This window comes from Nothobranchius furzeri, chromosome 16 (assembly GCF_043380555.1).
Source record: "Nothobranchius furzeri strain GRZ-AD chromosome 16, NfurGRZ-RIMD1, whole genome shotgun sequence".
NCBI lineage: Eukaryota > Metazoa > Chordata > Actinopteri > Cyprinodontiformes > Nothobranchiidae > Nothobranchius > Nothobranchius furzeri.
In genome coordinates, this window is record NC_091756.1 from 22,618,280 (window position 1) to 22,634,885 (window position 16,606).

At 41.1% G+C, this 16,606-nt stretch overlaps 1 protein-coding gene across 2 annotated transcripts in view; it reads left to right on the forward strand.

Moving 5' to 3' along the window:
- Positions 1–16,606, forward strand: part of ogfod3 (2-oxoglutarate and iron dependent oxygenase domain containing 3) — a 40,039-nt gene that overhangs the window by 15,969 nt on the left and 7,464 nt on the right. For both annotated transcript variants that reach the window (XM_015963734.3, XM_015963733.3), the window contains exon 8: positions 4,829–4,952. In XM_015963734.3, the coding sequence (XP_015819220.1) occupies positions 4,829–4,952 (124 nt within the window). The remainder of the gene's footprint in view (positions 1–4,828; positions 4,953–16,606) is intronic.

Below are 16,606 nucleotides of genomic sequence, written 5' to 3' on the forward strand. Positions count from 1 at the left end.
GTGGGAGGGTTAAGATTGGTTATTTTCTGTCTTTTTGTTCTTGTGCAAGACAAGTATCTTTGCTCTCCTGAGTTTTGATCACCATTAAACAGTCAGCTGCTGATGTAAGCCCGTGTCTGCAGTAGTGCTGCAGACGTGATTTCTTCACAACCCTGTGATGTACATCCCGACTTAAAAAAATACAGTTTTTTAATAGATAATTTGAATAGCAGTAAGCAACTTTTTCATATTTTTAAATCATTTTCTTGAGCCACTATGTGCTAAAATGACCCTTTACAGGGCTAATAAAGCCTCTGTGCCCCTTTTGAGTAGGACACCCTGTCTGCGACTTCAGCCTCTCCGGACCGCTGCCCCGACTCTCCAGTGTTGTTTAAATCAAAACTTAAAACCCCGATGTGCTCATCAGCCTCGACATGAATTGTTTCTTATGCTGCGTCATCTCCACTGTAATCTGTGATGTAATTGATCAACGTTAATTGTTTTCCTTTTAGCTCTAAATTATAATTTTATCTGTGTATATTTTTAATTTGTGTTCTCCTGTTTATGTTTGTGCCATTTCCAGCTAATTGTAAAGCACATTGACTTGTCCGTGTTTGAAATGTGCTACATAAACAAAACTGCCTTGCCTTGCCTAAGTGGTCTCTCAGTCTAGTTAAATTACTGAAATAAATAATTTTACACAGTATTATAATGTTTCCAGTTTCACATAATTGTGTGTTTTTAGCAGCATTTCTGTTGCTGGTAATCTAGTAACGGTTAAATAAACAAATAAAATCCTTTAAAATGACACTAGAAGAGGCACAAGCCTGGTGGAGGACTTACATTTACTGACGTGGGTCAGACCCAACCACAGAAGAGCTGCAGCTGGGTGGTAAACACACACACAGGTAGTTCTAATAACACCTGAGCTCCATGACGTCTGAGACTGATGCATCAGTGTTACAGCGGGACTAAAGACACGATCAGAAACAGGTTACAGCTGGATGAGCTAGGAAGGTAGAAGATCAGGACTTCTAAGCGGTGAACAGGTGAGCGGATTTTCGGGACGTCCCGCTGTCACGCCAAGAAGCTGCAGATTCACGCCTGCAGCAGCGAGTCTGTGGATCTGCAGCCGTAGACTATTCATCACGTCTTCCTCGTTCTTCACTGGCCGTGATGCGCTTGGATGAAAACATCTGCCTCTTTAGCTCCCGATTAGCTGATGACAGCTTCAACACACCGCGCTGCTGAATTAGTAACGCACTCATTTTCTTATCACTAACGGAAACGGGGTCATGATGAAAGGAGTAGGTAATCAATTAGATTACTCGTAAATTTTTTTTAGTAACGCCGTTATTTTAAACAGCGTCATTCTCATCACTGCTAGTGACTACTACTCAACAACTGAAGCTATTTCCAACCACCTACCTCACTGCTGGGGGTGTTGCACAGAAACGCGCTCCCCTGTGGAAAATGTTTTTGTTCATTAATTCTTGAACTCGAACCATGTTAGACAGAAGAGATATTGCTGGTTTGCTGGTTGTTTGTACATTTTCTGTTGGTTTCATTTCACTCTTTTTGTCATCTAATCTCATTAGTTTAGCAGCTTTTTCATTAATGCCTCTCCATCTTTTCTGAGTGGCTCTCAACAGCGGGGACGCATCGAATGACAGAAGATCCACTTCACCTCCCAGACTGTCTAGGCCTCTCATTCTGAAGCCAGTTGGCCAACCCAACCCTCATTTGCATGCAAATAGCCTCTGACATCTTCTCGTGGTGGATTTTCCTTCCCCATGATCATTCAGCTGACATTGTGTCTGAGCCGTAGTCCAGGTGTGATAGTATTCCAGTTTTATCTCGCATCAGCCCTGGACATGGCTGTGTAATGAAACTGAATTACTGCTACAGACCGTGAGGTCACTTGTGTTTAAATTCCTGACCTGGTCTTGTTTTTTGTCGAAAGGAAGCATTTCACTTATTGATCCTCAGATTCTATGATGGTTGTGTAACACTGGTGTAATGTAATGAGATTGGGGGGCTAAATCATGACCCATAAGATTTGATGATTCTATGTAAATATAGAATATCAACCTGATTGACTTTGGAATGTTTAACTAGAAGAATTTAGGAGTCTTTGCTTGTTCAGGGACCATAAACACACTTCGTATCAATTCAGTCAGAGTCAAGTATATAATTAAAAATAAACTTTATTTTCTAGACTAATTATAATACACGACAAGCTATGAATAATGATGTGATGGAATGTAGAGAGAGAAAGGGACATTGTCTGCTCACACAAGAGAGAGGATCGGAGGACACTGTGCGACTTTTTCATTTGTAGCATTCAGCTTCAGCTCAAACTGTACGACTTCCTCGCTGGGCAGATCTCACAAGTCATGCGCTCACACTGTACGTCTGGTAGCAACACGTCGGACCTAAAATATGCTAAAAAATAGCAGTTTTTACACAACACGTCAGACGTTTTTGTCTTGTTTTGCCTGTTGTCCTTCGGGAGTGCTGCAGGACACACAGGGATTCATGGGGGTTGGATGAGGAAAACGAAATAAAGAAAGTAAATTTATGTTTTGTGATCAGTTTAATTTGACATGAACACGACAAACACACTTTCTTGACAATCCTTATCATTGTGTGTAAAAAACATTTAGAAATAAAAACGAACGTGTGTTTTTAGGGAAATGGCGGGCGAGCGGTGTTAATGCACGATTGCGCATGCGCCGTGAGCGGTACTGGTACTTTTGGGGTCGCAGCCGCTCGCTGCACCGCTTCAACAGTGCGATACCTTCACGAGGAACGAGCAAAATATCAAACACTCCAGAAGTCCGTGCGAGCTCACGATTGCTGATCGGTGGCTGGTCACGTGGTGTTAATCGCCTCTCATAACCCCCTGTACACTACACGACGCTCAGCGCAAAACTCGCCCCGATCTTGTGGATTCTCACACGAGTGGAAAATCGGCTCAAAAAAGTGAAAAGTCGCACAGTGTCCGCCCGGTTTTACTCGTGTCATGCTCGTATTTGTCAAAAATGCTTTATCTGTACCGGATACTAGTCTGAAATGAGTATCCGGCTCATCCCTAGCTGTAACCACCCTGGCCTGCCTCCTCCTCCTTGCTGCCTGCCGCCTGTGATCACAAGCAACAACACAGTAGTTCCCGCTGCTTCTTCGGGAAACGGCGCAAAAAAAAAATCAATAAAACTTGGGATCTTGTAGGCATGGCGCTGGGATTTCAGCCGTGGCGGGGCGCCACGGCTACGCCTATGTAAGGGAAACACTGGTTCTTATATGTGAAGCCATATCTGTTTGTATTAATGTGGAGGTCGTCTGTATATTTCCTTAGTTGTTATCTAAATACATTCTTTGACTCTAAATATTGCTTGGTGTCTTTCAATAAAGTTCTTATATTTTATTTTGCCCCATTTCATCAACATCAAGAGCTTTTGAGGGTCACCGTTTATCATTTGCTTATATTTTACATTTCCTTAAGAAATTCAAACATATTTTCTCCAAAAAGTGTTGATTTTTGGACTACAAAACTACAACCGCTAAGACTACGACCGCAAGTTTGTTCTGACCAATCAAAATCATAACATGATAACGTAACTTCCATAAGCTTCTTGTTCAGCCAATCCACTACTTTGACGTCATCGGCAGTCGAAGGACCCCGAGCCGATCCTGTACCGACACCGGTAAATCAAGAGCTTTGCCTTCCGGCTCAGCTCTCTTTTTACCACAATTAGACTGGTACAATGCCCACATCACTGCAGACGCAGCACCAATCTGCCTGTCGATCTCACACTCCAGTTTTCCCTCACACGTGGATAAGATATTTCAGTTCAGTTTAGAGTCCTTCTTGGTTGCTTTTGTGGAGGGTAACTCTGAAGTGCCTTTTTTCCTCCACCTGAGCCAATCCTCATGTAACCCTCTGATCGTGACTCGGGTTGCGAATGACCACAGTGACCAATTCTTGTCATGTGTCTTTGCCTCTGTCTGTCTGATCTCAGAATCGTGTGTACTGAAACTCTAATTTCCCTCTGGGATTAATAAAGTATCATTGAATTGAATTTACTTAATCAGCTCTCAAAGAAACGAGTTCCTAGAACTTCAGGAAACCCTGGAACCGTTTCAGACCAGCAAGACTAAACATCAGCTCGGAGAGACAAGATTGAAGTTGAAACTTTTCAAAAAAAAAAAAAAAGTGAACTTTATCCAAACCTATAGTGTTTAGAATTTTTTCTGTAAAAAGCCAAAAGTCACTCAAGATCAAATCTGGAGGCTAACTACAACTACGGCTGGTCTTGCTCACTTAAATCATCTTTTCTTTAGGGATCAAATACATTTTTTTTCATTCAATTAAAACATTTTAGGTAAAACAACATCAAGAATTTTTGCTTAGCTCAGCTATTTCTTCAGCAAAACAAACTGGATCGACGTCCTCATTATAGCAGACTGTCCATTCATCCATCTTTAGCTCCATCACTCATAAAGATACTTGAACTCCATTTAAAGCCAGGCCAAGGGGGCGGTGGGTACTTGTGTCTGAGCTCCTGATAGTCAAGTCTTTGCTTGCCGGGACTCAGTTGTGCTCAGCACCGTCATAGGTCACCTCTGTGGGCTCACTAGAAACCACGGTTGGAGGTAGTTGAAGTTGGGTGGCAGACAAGGGCGGGGTCCTGAGTATGCTAATTCCTGGCAATACATTTTTAGCTTTGTTTCTTGTCTCATTTAAAGTAAATGGACAGCCTTGAGTTGCTACATGGATGTTTATCCTTCTAAGGATCAGTATCCTGTTTCTACGGCGGGTTTTTGACTCGTTGTTATTCTCTGCCAGGTGACTTATGGCTCTTTTGACTACACCTCTCTCCTCTACCTGTCTGACTATGGCTCAGACTTCACTGGTGGAAGATTTGTCTTCATGGATCAAAATGCCAATCGGACTGTGGAGCCACGGGCAGGTACTAGTAGCTGAATTATTATACACATTTCAATTGACAACAATAACGCAAACTTCCTCTAAGGTGCAGAAATGTTTACATGCTCTGAGGCAGGGGTGTCAAACTCATTTTAGCTCAGGGGCCACAAGTGGGCCGGACCGGTAAATTAAAAACAACTTCAGATTGTTTTCTTTGTTTTAATACAATCAATATAAAACAAGGCTGGAGCCTGAGGACAGTGTATCCAAAATAGAACAAGTACAACACCTGAAGTGTACTTGAAAATTTGAAAAAAATAATCAATAAATAAAAAAAAAACATTCCTTAGTGATTCAAAGAGCTTACAGATCACATGGCTAGATCAGTTTCATGCAGCACTTAAAATATATTTGACTCATTTTACTTTTCATCTTTTAGCTTTCACCAGCACATCAATATCAGGAGTCACATCCTGAGTGGCGGCCGACTTCAGGATGTGTCTCAAGTTCTTATGTGAGCCTTGAGCGCAGCTTTGTTTTATTTATACTCATTACAGAGGAAACTTGCTCACAAAGATAAGTTTATTTTCACTCTACATTGTAAAGTATGAAAATAAAGTTTACACAACCATCTCGCGGGCCGGATTTAACCCGCTTACGGGCCGGATCCGGCCCGCGGGCCGCACATTTGACACCCCTGCTCTGAGGTGATTTTATTTGGTTTTAAAGCTATAATAATAATAATAACTTTGAAAATCTCGTCTGACCTGGCAAATAGTAAATCACAAGACGTAAATCATTTCCCATTTAAAAGGGTAGATCATAAAATCTGTGATTTAATGTAAAGACAAAGTTTATCTGTTTTTTGAAATCATCTTTTTGTCCAATGCAATTGTTTATGTGGTTTTTAGTCCTGAATGTTTGTGTTTAGGATTACTGCTACTTATTTAAAACCATGAGTGATCAGAGATGTCAGAAGTATTCGTTTTCATTTGTAACATAACACTTCAAGCGACTGCAGGATTGTACCAGAACAAGGGTCGACTGCAGGAGCCTGAGTGGGAAATAAATTCCACCTCAAAGAAGTTTTCATAACATCAGATGAATTGTAACGACATAAATAGCAAGCGTGATAAGGGGGAAATGCCCACACACAATAATAAACAAACAATAATAATGTTGGGACAATATTAATAACAGTAATAATGAGAACAGGAAATGTGTATCCAAACTAAAGTAGACTCAACCAGGTAGAGGGTTGGGTTTCAGTCTTTAGTGGCTTTAACCACCATGTGCGATTGTCGGTATGCAACTGGAATCCAGCTAGCGTAAAAGTTCCAGCAAAGAGTTCCCAACAAAGAGCAACCAGTGTAGTATGGTCTTCGTAGTCCCACGTGTACAATACATGACCCCTAACCATATGTGGATAGTACCTACCAATAGGGTGTCAGGTTGATAGACGCTTAAAAGTTTTATCTAACTGCAATCAGACTTTCTCTGGATGGTGCGATTATCTGGATGGGTTTATTGTCTCTATGAAATATTTCTTTAACAATGGCAAGTGGAAGTGAAATGTGCATGATGAATATTTACTTCATACAAGGAGTAGAAGGTACAGATAACTGTGTGAAGCTCTAGGTGTAGAAGTAAGAAGTTTTTAATACATAATTACTCTGTTGTAGTATTGGCTCCCAAAGTTCTATTAAGTAAGATAAAGAGTTTCTACTTAGTCACTTAACACCTTTGTGAGTGATGTAGTCTTTCCTGAGAACTCTGTCCAGGCTAAATAGCTCCTGATCAGTAATCAGAAACATATCTGATTCACCTCAAGTCTGATGAACGTGAAGCTGACTAATCAGCTGCTATAATCTAAACGGCTTCATGACACGTTTTTCCTGTTTCTGTTAGTCGTACTTGACCTGCTGTGTTTCAGCTGCACCTCTGAAGGAGGCCTGAGTGCACTAAACGTGCAACTGAGTGGGTAATCAGCAGCGCCGATTGCTGCACGGTGAAGATGTCTGGGATTAGATATTCATGCTCTTCTTGCTCCCAAAAGAACAAAGTTTTTTTGCTTTTGAGAAACCTGATCCATCTTTGTCATAGCAGTCTCTTCAAATAGATACTTGACTACTAAATATGGGAATGCTGGTAGTTGGAGGTAGCTTCCTCAAGGAAGTTAGAAATCCATTAAATTTATAGATTTGTTTCCCTAATTTATTTCCAAATGTCAACTTTCAGCTTAATAAGAGTGAATTTAACTAGAAACGCAATCTGAAACGAGCAGATCCATCCTGTTTGTGCTCAGACTGAGCGGAGCAGTGGACAGTCACAGTAAGGAAAATAAAATGAAACAAAATAAACAATAACCTAATATATGTAAAGAACATTATTAACTTGGAATATTTAAAATACTCAATGCTGACCAAAATTCTGGACAAATATAAAACCACAACAAATACCATCAGTAGCTACCCTGGCCTGCCAGACTCCTCCTCTGTTTAATTCTGCACAGAGAAAGGCTCTGGGAACCCTCCTATTCAAATAGCCCCACCCCCTGAGACTTCTCACCGAGCCAATCAGCGCTGAGTAGCGTACGTCACACACCACAACGCTGAGTTTCTCATAAACATGGCGACTAAGCGGAGTTCGCTGCAGCTCTTTCCTCTGTTCTAAATGACTTGAATGTCTTTAAAACCACAACAAGCAGAAGCGCTAAAAGCATTTCTTCTAAAATAAAAAATATATGTTTGCGCCGTTGCTAGACGCCTTTTTTTACTACAGCTAAAACACTACAGCATCGCGTGGTAGAGTCAGCATTTCCGTCTTTTTTTTCTAACTGGTCATTTTTGAGCTGCCTAGTCCCGCCCCTCACGTGCCTCTCTGCCTGCGGGTTACCAGACTCTCTCTCTGTTTCAGCATGGGCGATAATCAAAAAGTCCATTTGCCTCTATTTGAACCTACTAGCATTACAAATGCAAAGCTTTTTATCCTTTGATACACCAGAAAGTAACAAAGTACTTACAAACCCAGAGCCTTTACACCAGAGGTGCGCGCTTGTTTGCTGCCTGCTAAAACAATCACTACTTTCATTAGTTTAGCAGAAGCCGTGGGAGGCATGGGCCCTGATTCCTTCTATAAGGCGTCAACGCTAAACTAAGTGAAGGAACCGTTTCCTACAAGTGGACTGAAAGTGAGCCACCACTGCTCCTAAAGCCTGTTGAAAATGGCCAAATAGCAGTTTATGTTGCCAGATTCAGAGCCTTCGTGTTATCATAGTTTTTCACTCTTGCAGCACAAAGTGCAGTGTCCTCTTTAAAAAATAAGCATTAGCGCCTCAGGTTTTTGCTCCCATCAACATCAGATACCAACATAGGCCCATTTATTAAATGTTTTGTATGAACTATAGCTCCCTCAGTAAAGGTCTTTATCTAAATGTCCCCATTTTTACAGAAGGAAACCATCAGAGAGCTTCAGAAGGAGAGTGGAATAAACGTAGCACATCGGCCTTCTGAAAACTGTGTGGTGAATCTGTTCCGAATGGAAAATCTACTCCTGAGGCTTTCTTCACTTCCTGACAGCATTACTCGCCCTTTATTGCATTTGACAGAAAGCAATCCCACGGTGTTTCTGTTCACTTTGTCCCTTCTTTCACTTTTCATTGTCCTTCACTGCTGTTTCATTCCCTCTTACCACACAGTCCTTTCTTCTCTGGCCGTCACCTCAGCTCTGTTTTCACTTTTATTGAACAAAAACGCAGCAGAAAGCTGCCGGTTCCCTTCTCTTTATTCATGCATTCTCCTGTGTCGTTTCAGTCTGATTGTTCAAACTCTTTATGCACCATCAAAACGCAGGCAGCTTATCACTTGAGCGAGCAACAGGGAACCATTTCGTACCCTTGATGAACCCTATGATGGAGCGATTAGGAGGGCATACTAAAGGTTGTTACGGTAACATGTCTGCAACTTGCTTGCCCTCTCATAAGCAACCTTGTTTCAGTAAATTACAAATTAACAAGTAACGGGAAAGGTAGTTCTATTTTAATGCTAACCCAGGTTAAGTCTAGTTGCTAATAAGCAGAAATACGACAGATAATCTGTCCTGTTTGAAAAATGTCCCACAAGGAGGAATTTCCTGGCGACCCAAGAGGGCAGAGCTAGCAGTGAGAAACAAACTGCTAACAGTAGGGGTGCAACGGATCATCATTGATTGGTGATCCTTACGGATCTTTCTCTATGGTTCGGCACACAGGCGGTTCGCGGATCGGTCACGTGGAGGACGGATGTGCTACCTGTTCAGTCCAAAGGAGAAACGCACAGCGGCGGTAATGAAGGAGGAGGAGAAAAACCACTTGTATTGTTTAGGAAGCATGTTTGGGAGCATTTTGGCTCCCCTTTAAAAAACAAAGATGACACAAACAGCAAATATTATGGAGGATGAAAGAAAAACAGACGGCGAGGATATGAGTGAAAGCTGAACACAACGGGAGATCCGATCCTTGACTGAAAACCACGACATTATCCGAACCATGAGATTTTTGATCCGTCGCACCACTAGCTAACAGATTTATTTGTTTTGTAAATTAAAGTAGTTATTAAAAATGTTGGACGTCGCCATGCCACGACTCTGACATAGTGAGTTTTGAATCTAGATGAGACTTTTTCAGCAGCACGGATCGAACAAACAACCTTAAAATAGTCGAGTTTTAGTTGACACAACCTCTAAACACTGGCTGCATTTCCAGCTGGACGACGAGCATCTCTCTCCTCCCATTTTTGTTTTTTGCATTTGTGTACTTGGCTTCTTGGTATCTACTACTTGTTGGTTGTCCTCATGCTCAAAACATGACTTATTATCCCAACGCCACTCACCAAAACACAAAACGAAAGCCAGCAGATCTTTTACTAAGGAAAATGTTACTGGCATCATTGACCTGTACACACACAAAACTAGGGCTGTCAAGTTCTTGTGTGGGACACAATCCCCACTTGACAGGGATCATCTAGCTGGAGAAATATGCGCAGGATTCCACTCAGGACTTCATGGCTTCACTTTTCATTTTCCTTTATTTCATTTCCATTTCATATTATTCAAGATGGAAATGGGAGATGACGAAGCACGAAGCAAGGCAAAGCCTACGAGCAGGTGAAAAACCTAAACAAAAACAGTGTAATTGTGTAAATTATCATTATCCCTATGTAAACTACCATTCATAAAATAGGTAAATGTGTGATACTCAAATTCATCACTTCAGCTATTTATGTTTCAATTTTACATCACAACATTAAATAATTAGCAGATCTGAAATAGCTTATTAACAATCAAACACCAAGTTGATTTCTAAACACCCAACCCAAACATTTATGATGCGCACCGGAGTCCACAGTGCCAGCTCCGAGCTGCGCTTAACAATCACCCATCAGCTGATCGGCATCGCACATGCGCTACAAATCGGCGTCTTACCGGCTGCCTCTCCAGTCTTCAGATGAATCTCGATGGCACCGCCTTGGAGGATCACCACGTTGGTGCTTCCTCTAGGAATGTTCACAACAAGTTTTCTCTCCTGACATGTACTACATAAAACATTTCAGGAAATGTGCGATGACGTACTGAGACGTGGAGCGACACGCGCACTGACCATAATTAGTTCCAGCTGTTTCATTACCACCTACCCCGTGTTTTTGATTTTTATTTTTCAACTTTTTTATGTTTTTATTTTAGTTTTTTATTTTGATCTAAATACAACGCTGTATGATCAAGACTTTGACCGCACAATGGCTGAGCCACTGGAAGAACATTAAGACCTAATTAACCATCTGCCTTAAGCTTGGTTTATGCTTGACACATTCACTTTCCGCTTGGTGATGCGGCTCGCGGATGGAACGCGCTTCACAACTCGCAGCGTTTATGGTTCATGCGGCTTGTCTCTGCGGTGAGCCAATATTCTCCCAAACTGTAGGGGGCAGCATGGAGCTCTACGGCATGCATCCAACACTACACCATAGTAGAAGTAAAAATTACTGTTTACAACATGGCATTCCAGCATTTTTAACAGCGTCCTCGTCTTTTCCGACAGTGCGAGCTATTTCTCTCCAAGAATTATTAACAACATGTTGATCACGGTGATCTCTGAGAGCTGAATCATACAAATGTCTGTATTTACCAACCTCTGCCATACTAGTTCTTGCCAGTCCGCCATGTTTTTCCGCGTCCGACCGTCCGCGTGGTTAGAAAATTTCCTAGGTGCGCGTTGCGGAAATTTTGGGCCGTGCGGAGGCGCGGTGGAGGGGCGTGGTTGTTAAAATGACGCAAAATGGCGCAACTTTTCCGCGCGGAGCCGTGCGGACCTCGCGGACGCGTCAAGCATAAACCAACCTTTACTTTTTTCACGTTTGTTCACCTGGAAAGCCCTTCGCTCCCCTGATGTAGCTGCTACTCTGCCACCTAGCTGCTTAAAGTCAGGCTGCTCCATACCTTCTTGTTTTTGATCTTCTTCTCCTTCTGTGTCTTCACATTCTTCTTTTTGTTTTTTTCTTAAGTGACTTGTATTCAATTTATGGTGCATCACCACCGCTTACCGGGTTGTAACTTTTGTGCACAACTTAATACTGTTAGAAGGAAGCAAAGCTCCCATCACGCTGGTATCCGGTAGTATTTACATTTACTTGGTATCCTACAGATACCCAATGTTGGTATCTGCATCAGCTCAGCCCTTATAAATTCCTTATTATGTTGAACATTTTGACATTTGAATCCCGACGTTAATTATCCATTTCTCTGATTTTTACTTAATGATAGGAAACGCAACCCCAATAATGGAGGATTTCATGAGTTTTCTTTAGAAAAAAATCCACATCTTATTGATGAACTTTCCATGCTAGGCAGGTGGCAGACATGGTTTGAGCTGGCAGGAGTCTCCTTATCAGATCTAAAAAGCTGATGAGTGCACAGAGGTATTTATGATTCTCCTGAAGTGGCACTAAAGAATGAGATGTAATTATAGCAGCAGGAAGACAATCAGGACCTGGCCATCTGAGCGGGTAAAGTCTATGAGCACCAGGTGGATCAAGCAACCATTGTTGTCAAAGAGTTTATAATTGGAGAGGAAGCCGAGGTGGTATGGGGTTTGATGAGAGACAATACAATTTCTTACTGTAGAAGGAATGGAAAAACAAATGACAGAACAGCGCTACAACACGCATGAAGAGAATATTTTTACTGCATGTGGGGAAAGGGACTGAACTTTACTATCAGCTAGTTCTAAAACCCTTTGGCATGTTTTGAAAGTTTTATGCTTCAGCAGACACGCGTTCTAAATATTTCCTGAAGATTCACGTTTCACATCTCCACCTTTATATAATAAAATGTATAGTTTAGTCTCAAAAAGTAGAGTTGGGAACACCTTTTTCACCTAAGATTTTTGCTGAACGTATATCCCTAGAGGCAGCAAAACGCTGTGATTCTTCAGCTAATTAATTATGACCCAATAAGAGGGATCGATATTTGGACTGGGCCCTGTTGATTAGCTTAGTCTCATGTGACTGTGCTGCTGATGTGTTTATATCCTGGTGCATACTTTGTTTTTGGTTTCCTATGTACCGTGCTGTACATAGCCAATTGTTTGCCGTGCACACAAAGCTACTCATGTATGGATGTCTATTAAAAGCTAAAGTAATGCATAGGTGTAAGGTCAACTGTAGGACTGAACGTGCCAACCGTTTTTTGCTCATTTAATGGACATTCAACAGTAGAGGTGCTGAAAAAAATCGATTCAAGTCTGAATCGGGTTTCTTATTTATAAAGATTCAGAATCGATTCACAAAGGTTCAGAATCGATTCCAGGAACTCAAATGTTTGGCACGTTACAGGTTTGAGATGCACTTTTGTCTGTTTTTTATTTTTATCTTTGTTAGGAGAGTCAGTACTCCGTTTACTTTTGTGGTCCCATAAATTGGGATGATTTATGTTTGAATCTGCTGACAAGCAGAATGTAATTTTTTTTCCATACTCATTAATTTGAGATATTCTCATATTTATTTTCTAAGTTGATAAGTGAGCACTCAGGATTACTCGTGTTTATTTGAAGTTTTTGATAAACGAGAGAACACATTTTCCTTTGTAAGAAATCCGAGGCACTTTTTTTAAACAGGTTGAGGACTCAAATGTTAAACTTGTTTCCACAGATACTTAAAGTATTTTACCGTATTACTTTCAAAGCTACTATTAGGTAACTACAGATTTGTTATATTTTACAAGGTAAGCAAAAATAAATGTTGCCTTTTGGTCATAAGATTGTTTCTGGTTACAGTTTTAGAATCACTTTAGTTTACCTTGTAAATTAGCATTTTTTTTAGCACGACCAGTTTAGTCAAATAAAAATGTCCCATAGCTTTAACTAACTTGCACAACAAAGTAGTTCATCCTAGAACTGACACTCTTGGTTAATATTAATTGTGAATCGATTTAAATCGAATCTATTCTGAATCGAATCGGCACCCCGAGAATCGGAATCGAATCGTGAGTTGCTCTGAGATTCACATCCCTAGTATGCACACACACACACACACACACACACACACACACACACACACACACACACACACACACACACACACACACACACACACACACACACACACACACACACACACACACACACACACACACACACCTATTTTTTACTTCAGGACCACTTCAGTTGGAACATATTCTGACTTTGACAATTCAAAGTGCCTCTTTTTAATTATTTACAGCAATACTTAATGCATTATAAACATATTTGACACAATTCTGCTAATTATTTGGATCTATTGATACCAAAACACCCCATAACTCATTTCCACCTGTCTACAATAAAACTTATTGATTTCTTCATCTTCAATCATTAAAATTCCTCATCCACCATATACTTCTCAAACATTTCCTTTTTGCATTGTTCTTCATTCATGTCATTCCATAACCCCACTCCACAAATTGATATACTCAAACTTATCTGTATGAGTTGAACATGTTCTTTAAAACAAGTTGATGGCTTAAAGCTTCTTTCCAGAGTATTTCTCTTATCCGATGGCACCATCTAGTACCTGACAAGCATATCACACTCCTTCTGGTTTTTTAAGATGGCGACTTCACGTTTCTATTTCTAAATGTGCTTCTGTAAACGGAGCTAAAACACATTGTGTTACGAGTATTATTCTCATGTCGTGCTGTGTTCTCATATATTTATATTTAGAGACTTACTTGTCCGTGAAAAGTTAATCAACTCTGCATCAGCCGAGGTATTCATAAAATTTGAAGCAAGTAAGTGGTAGTCTAACGCTATTGGTTAGTTCTGGTCGGCACTCAGTTTCGTATTGCACGTAGCTCTGCGGGGCAGGAGGCGTGCGTGCGTAGCAAAAAAAAAAAACAACCTATTGCTTACATCATATCACAGTTCATGATGAGACAATCGCTTTTACGGATTTATGACAAATCATACATCATTTCTGAAAGGGGAAAACTCCGGAAAGATACTTTTAATAATAACTCCCTACTCTGTCACTAAACATTTGTTGAACGTTTCTTAGAAGTAAATGGTGTCTTACTTTGGACATGTTGACATGAGTTTTTAACAATCATTTGGTCAATGCAAAACATGGTTGTGAATTTTTTCATCACAGAATCAGACTCGCAAAATTAATCTCAACAGCTTTTCAATACTTTCCAGGATGAGACATTTCAGGGCTCTGTCACTTTAATGCCCTGCGATTTTCAGCTGTCCTAGACAAATCCCTCGTCGGGAGCAGAATCGTGTCAAAAACAGTTAACGTTAGGCTTATTTGCACATCTGTGGCCACAAAAAGAAGTGTTAATGGTGGCTCTTTTTTATCTTTTCAGCATTGTTGTTTCGGTTAGCTGTCTGATTTTAGTGACGTATGCTTCTCGGGGGATGCGCTTGTGATGTTGTCATTATTATTATTATTATTATTATTATTATTATTATACTTAGAAATTGAACTTCCTGGTAAACCTGTACTGGAGACAGACTCGTGTCAGGCCAGCTCAGATGAACTGCAGTGATGGAGCTCTTAGGCCTTAGCTGATTTTAGCTGAATTAAACTGCTCTGATAGGATCACAGGCAGTGTAGCTGTTAAATTATTCAATGAATTTCTGGCTTTGAAAAAAAAAAAGAAAAGTAACAGAGAGCTCTTTAGTTCTACAATTCAGGGAAACCCATACTTTGGGTTGAAGGAACGTTCCTATCTAAATCTCCCTGTGAGCTTTGAAGTTTGTTAGTATATTTTTGGAGTACTGACAACTGTGACGACTGACAGAAGGACAAACAAGGGGATGCCAGAGCAATGGCGAAGCCTGGGCTGTTGTTCCGTCTTGTAAAATGTCCTCGTCTTCTGCGTAAGGATTATTTTGTAGCCATATTTTGCAAGCGCTGTGGGCTAATACACACATCTTGTAAAAATGCTGCACTTGCACCAGTACTGTAGAAAATGCTTACTACTTAATGAGTCGGCTGCTCCCACCCCAAAATTACTGATCCGTCAGTAAACCATTCCCTTAGGATGGGACATTTATTCTGCCCGAACACAAGCATATCTGGTGTTTTTTGTTATTCAGTTATTCATTCATTTTATTTGGAAACAGGTTCTTTTTTACCCACTTTTAGCAGTCAGACAACATTCTTAATAAAATGCATTAGTTGAAAGTTTACATCCACTCACCATGAGCAGGAATCCAAAATAAATTTTTGGCTTGCAATGATTGGATCACTTTTTATCCCTATTGTCACAACTGTTATTCAACACACAGCTTTAAAGCGGGAATTCACTTGTTTTAACAATCTGCTGTGGTGTCTAGTATGATTTAATGCCTTGTGAGTTGTCTGTGAAAATTAAAGCTCTGGCGCTCCTGTTTCAGGGGGTAGACTTTGAGGGTGCAGGACGAGTCTTACTCGTTAATATTCATGATTTTTGAACATCTTGCTTCCGATCAGTTGACAGCAGTGTGACTCCAAAGATGCCCTAGCCACCTTGGATGGTTGCTCTTGATGAGGAGGAGCAGCGGGTCAAGTCAAAATCCCTCCTGGACGACCGAGCTTCTCACAGTATCTAAGGGAGAGCCCAGCCACCCTGTGGAGAAAACTCATTTCAGCCGCTGATTATTTCCGTCACTACCCAAAGCTCATGACCATAGGTCAGGCTAGGAACGTAGATCGACCGGTAAATCGAGTGCTATGGCTTCCGGCTCAACTCTCTCTTCACCACTACAGGTCGGTACAATGCCCGCATCACTGCAGATGCAGCACCAATCCGCCTGTTGATCTTGCGCTCCATCTTTCCCTCACTTGTGAACAAGACCCTGAGATACTTAAACTCCTCCACTTGGGGCAGGACCTCATCCCTGACCCAGAGAAGGCATTCTGCCCTTTTCAAACTTAAGACCATGGTCTCGGATTTAGAGGAACTGATTCTCATCCCAGCTGCTTCACACTCTGCTGCGAACTCCTCTAGTGAGAGCCGGAGATCATGTTCTGAAGAAGCCAACAGGACCACATCATCTTTTGGCCTCCAAAACGGATCATCTCTGCACCTTGGCTGCGCCTAGAAATCCTGTCTATAAAAGTTATGAACAGAATCGTTGACAAAGGGCAACCATGGTGGAGCCCAACGCTAACTGGAAATGACTTACTGCCGGCTGTGCGAACC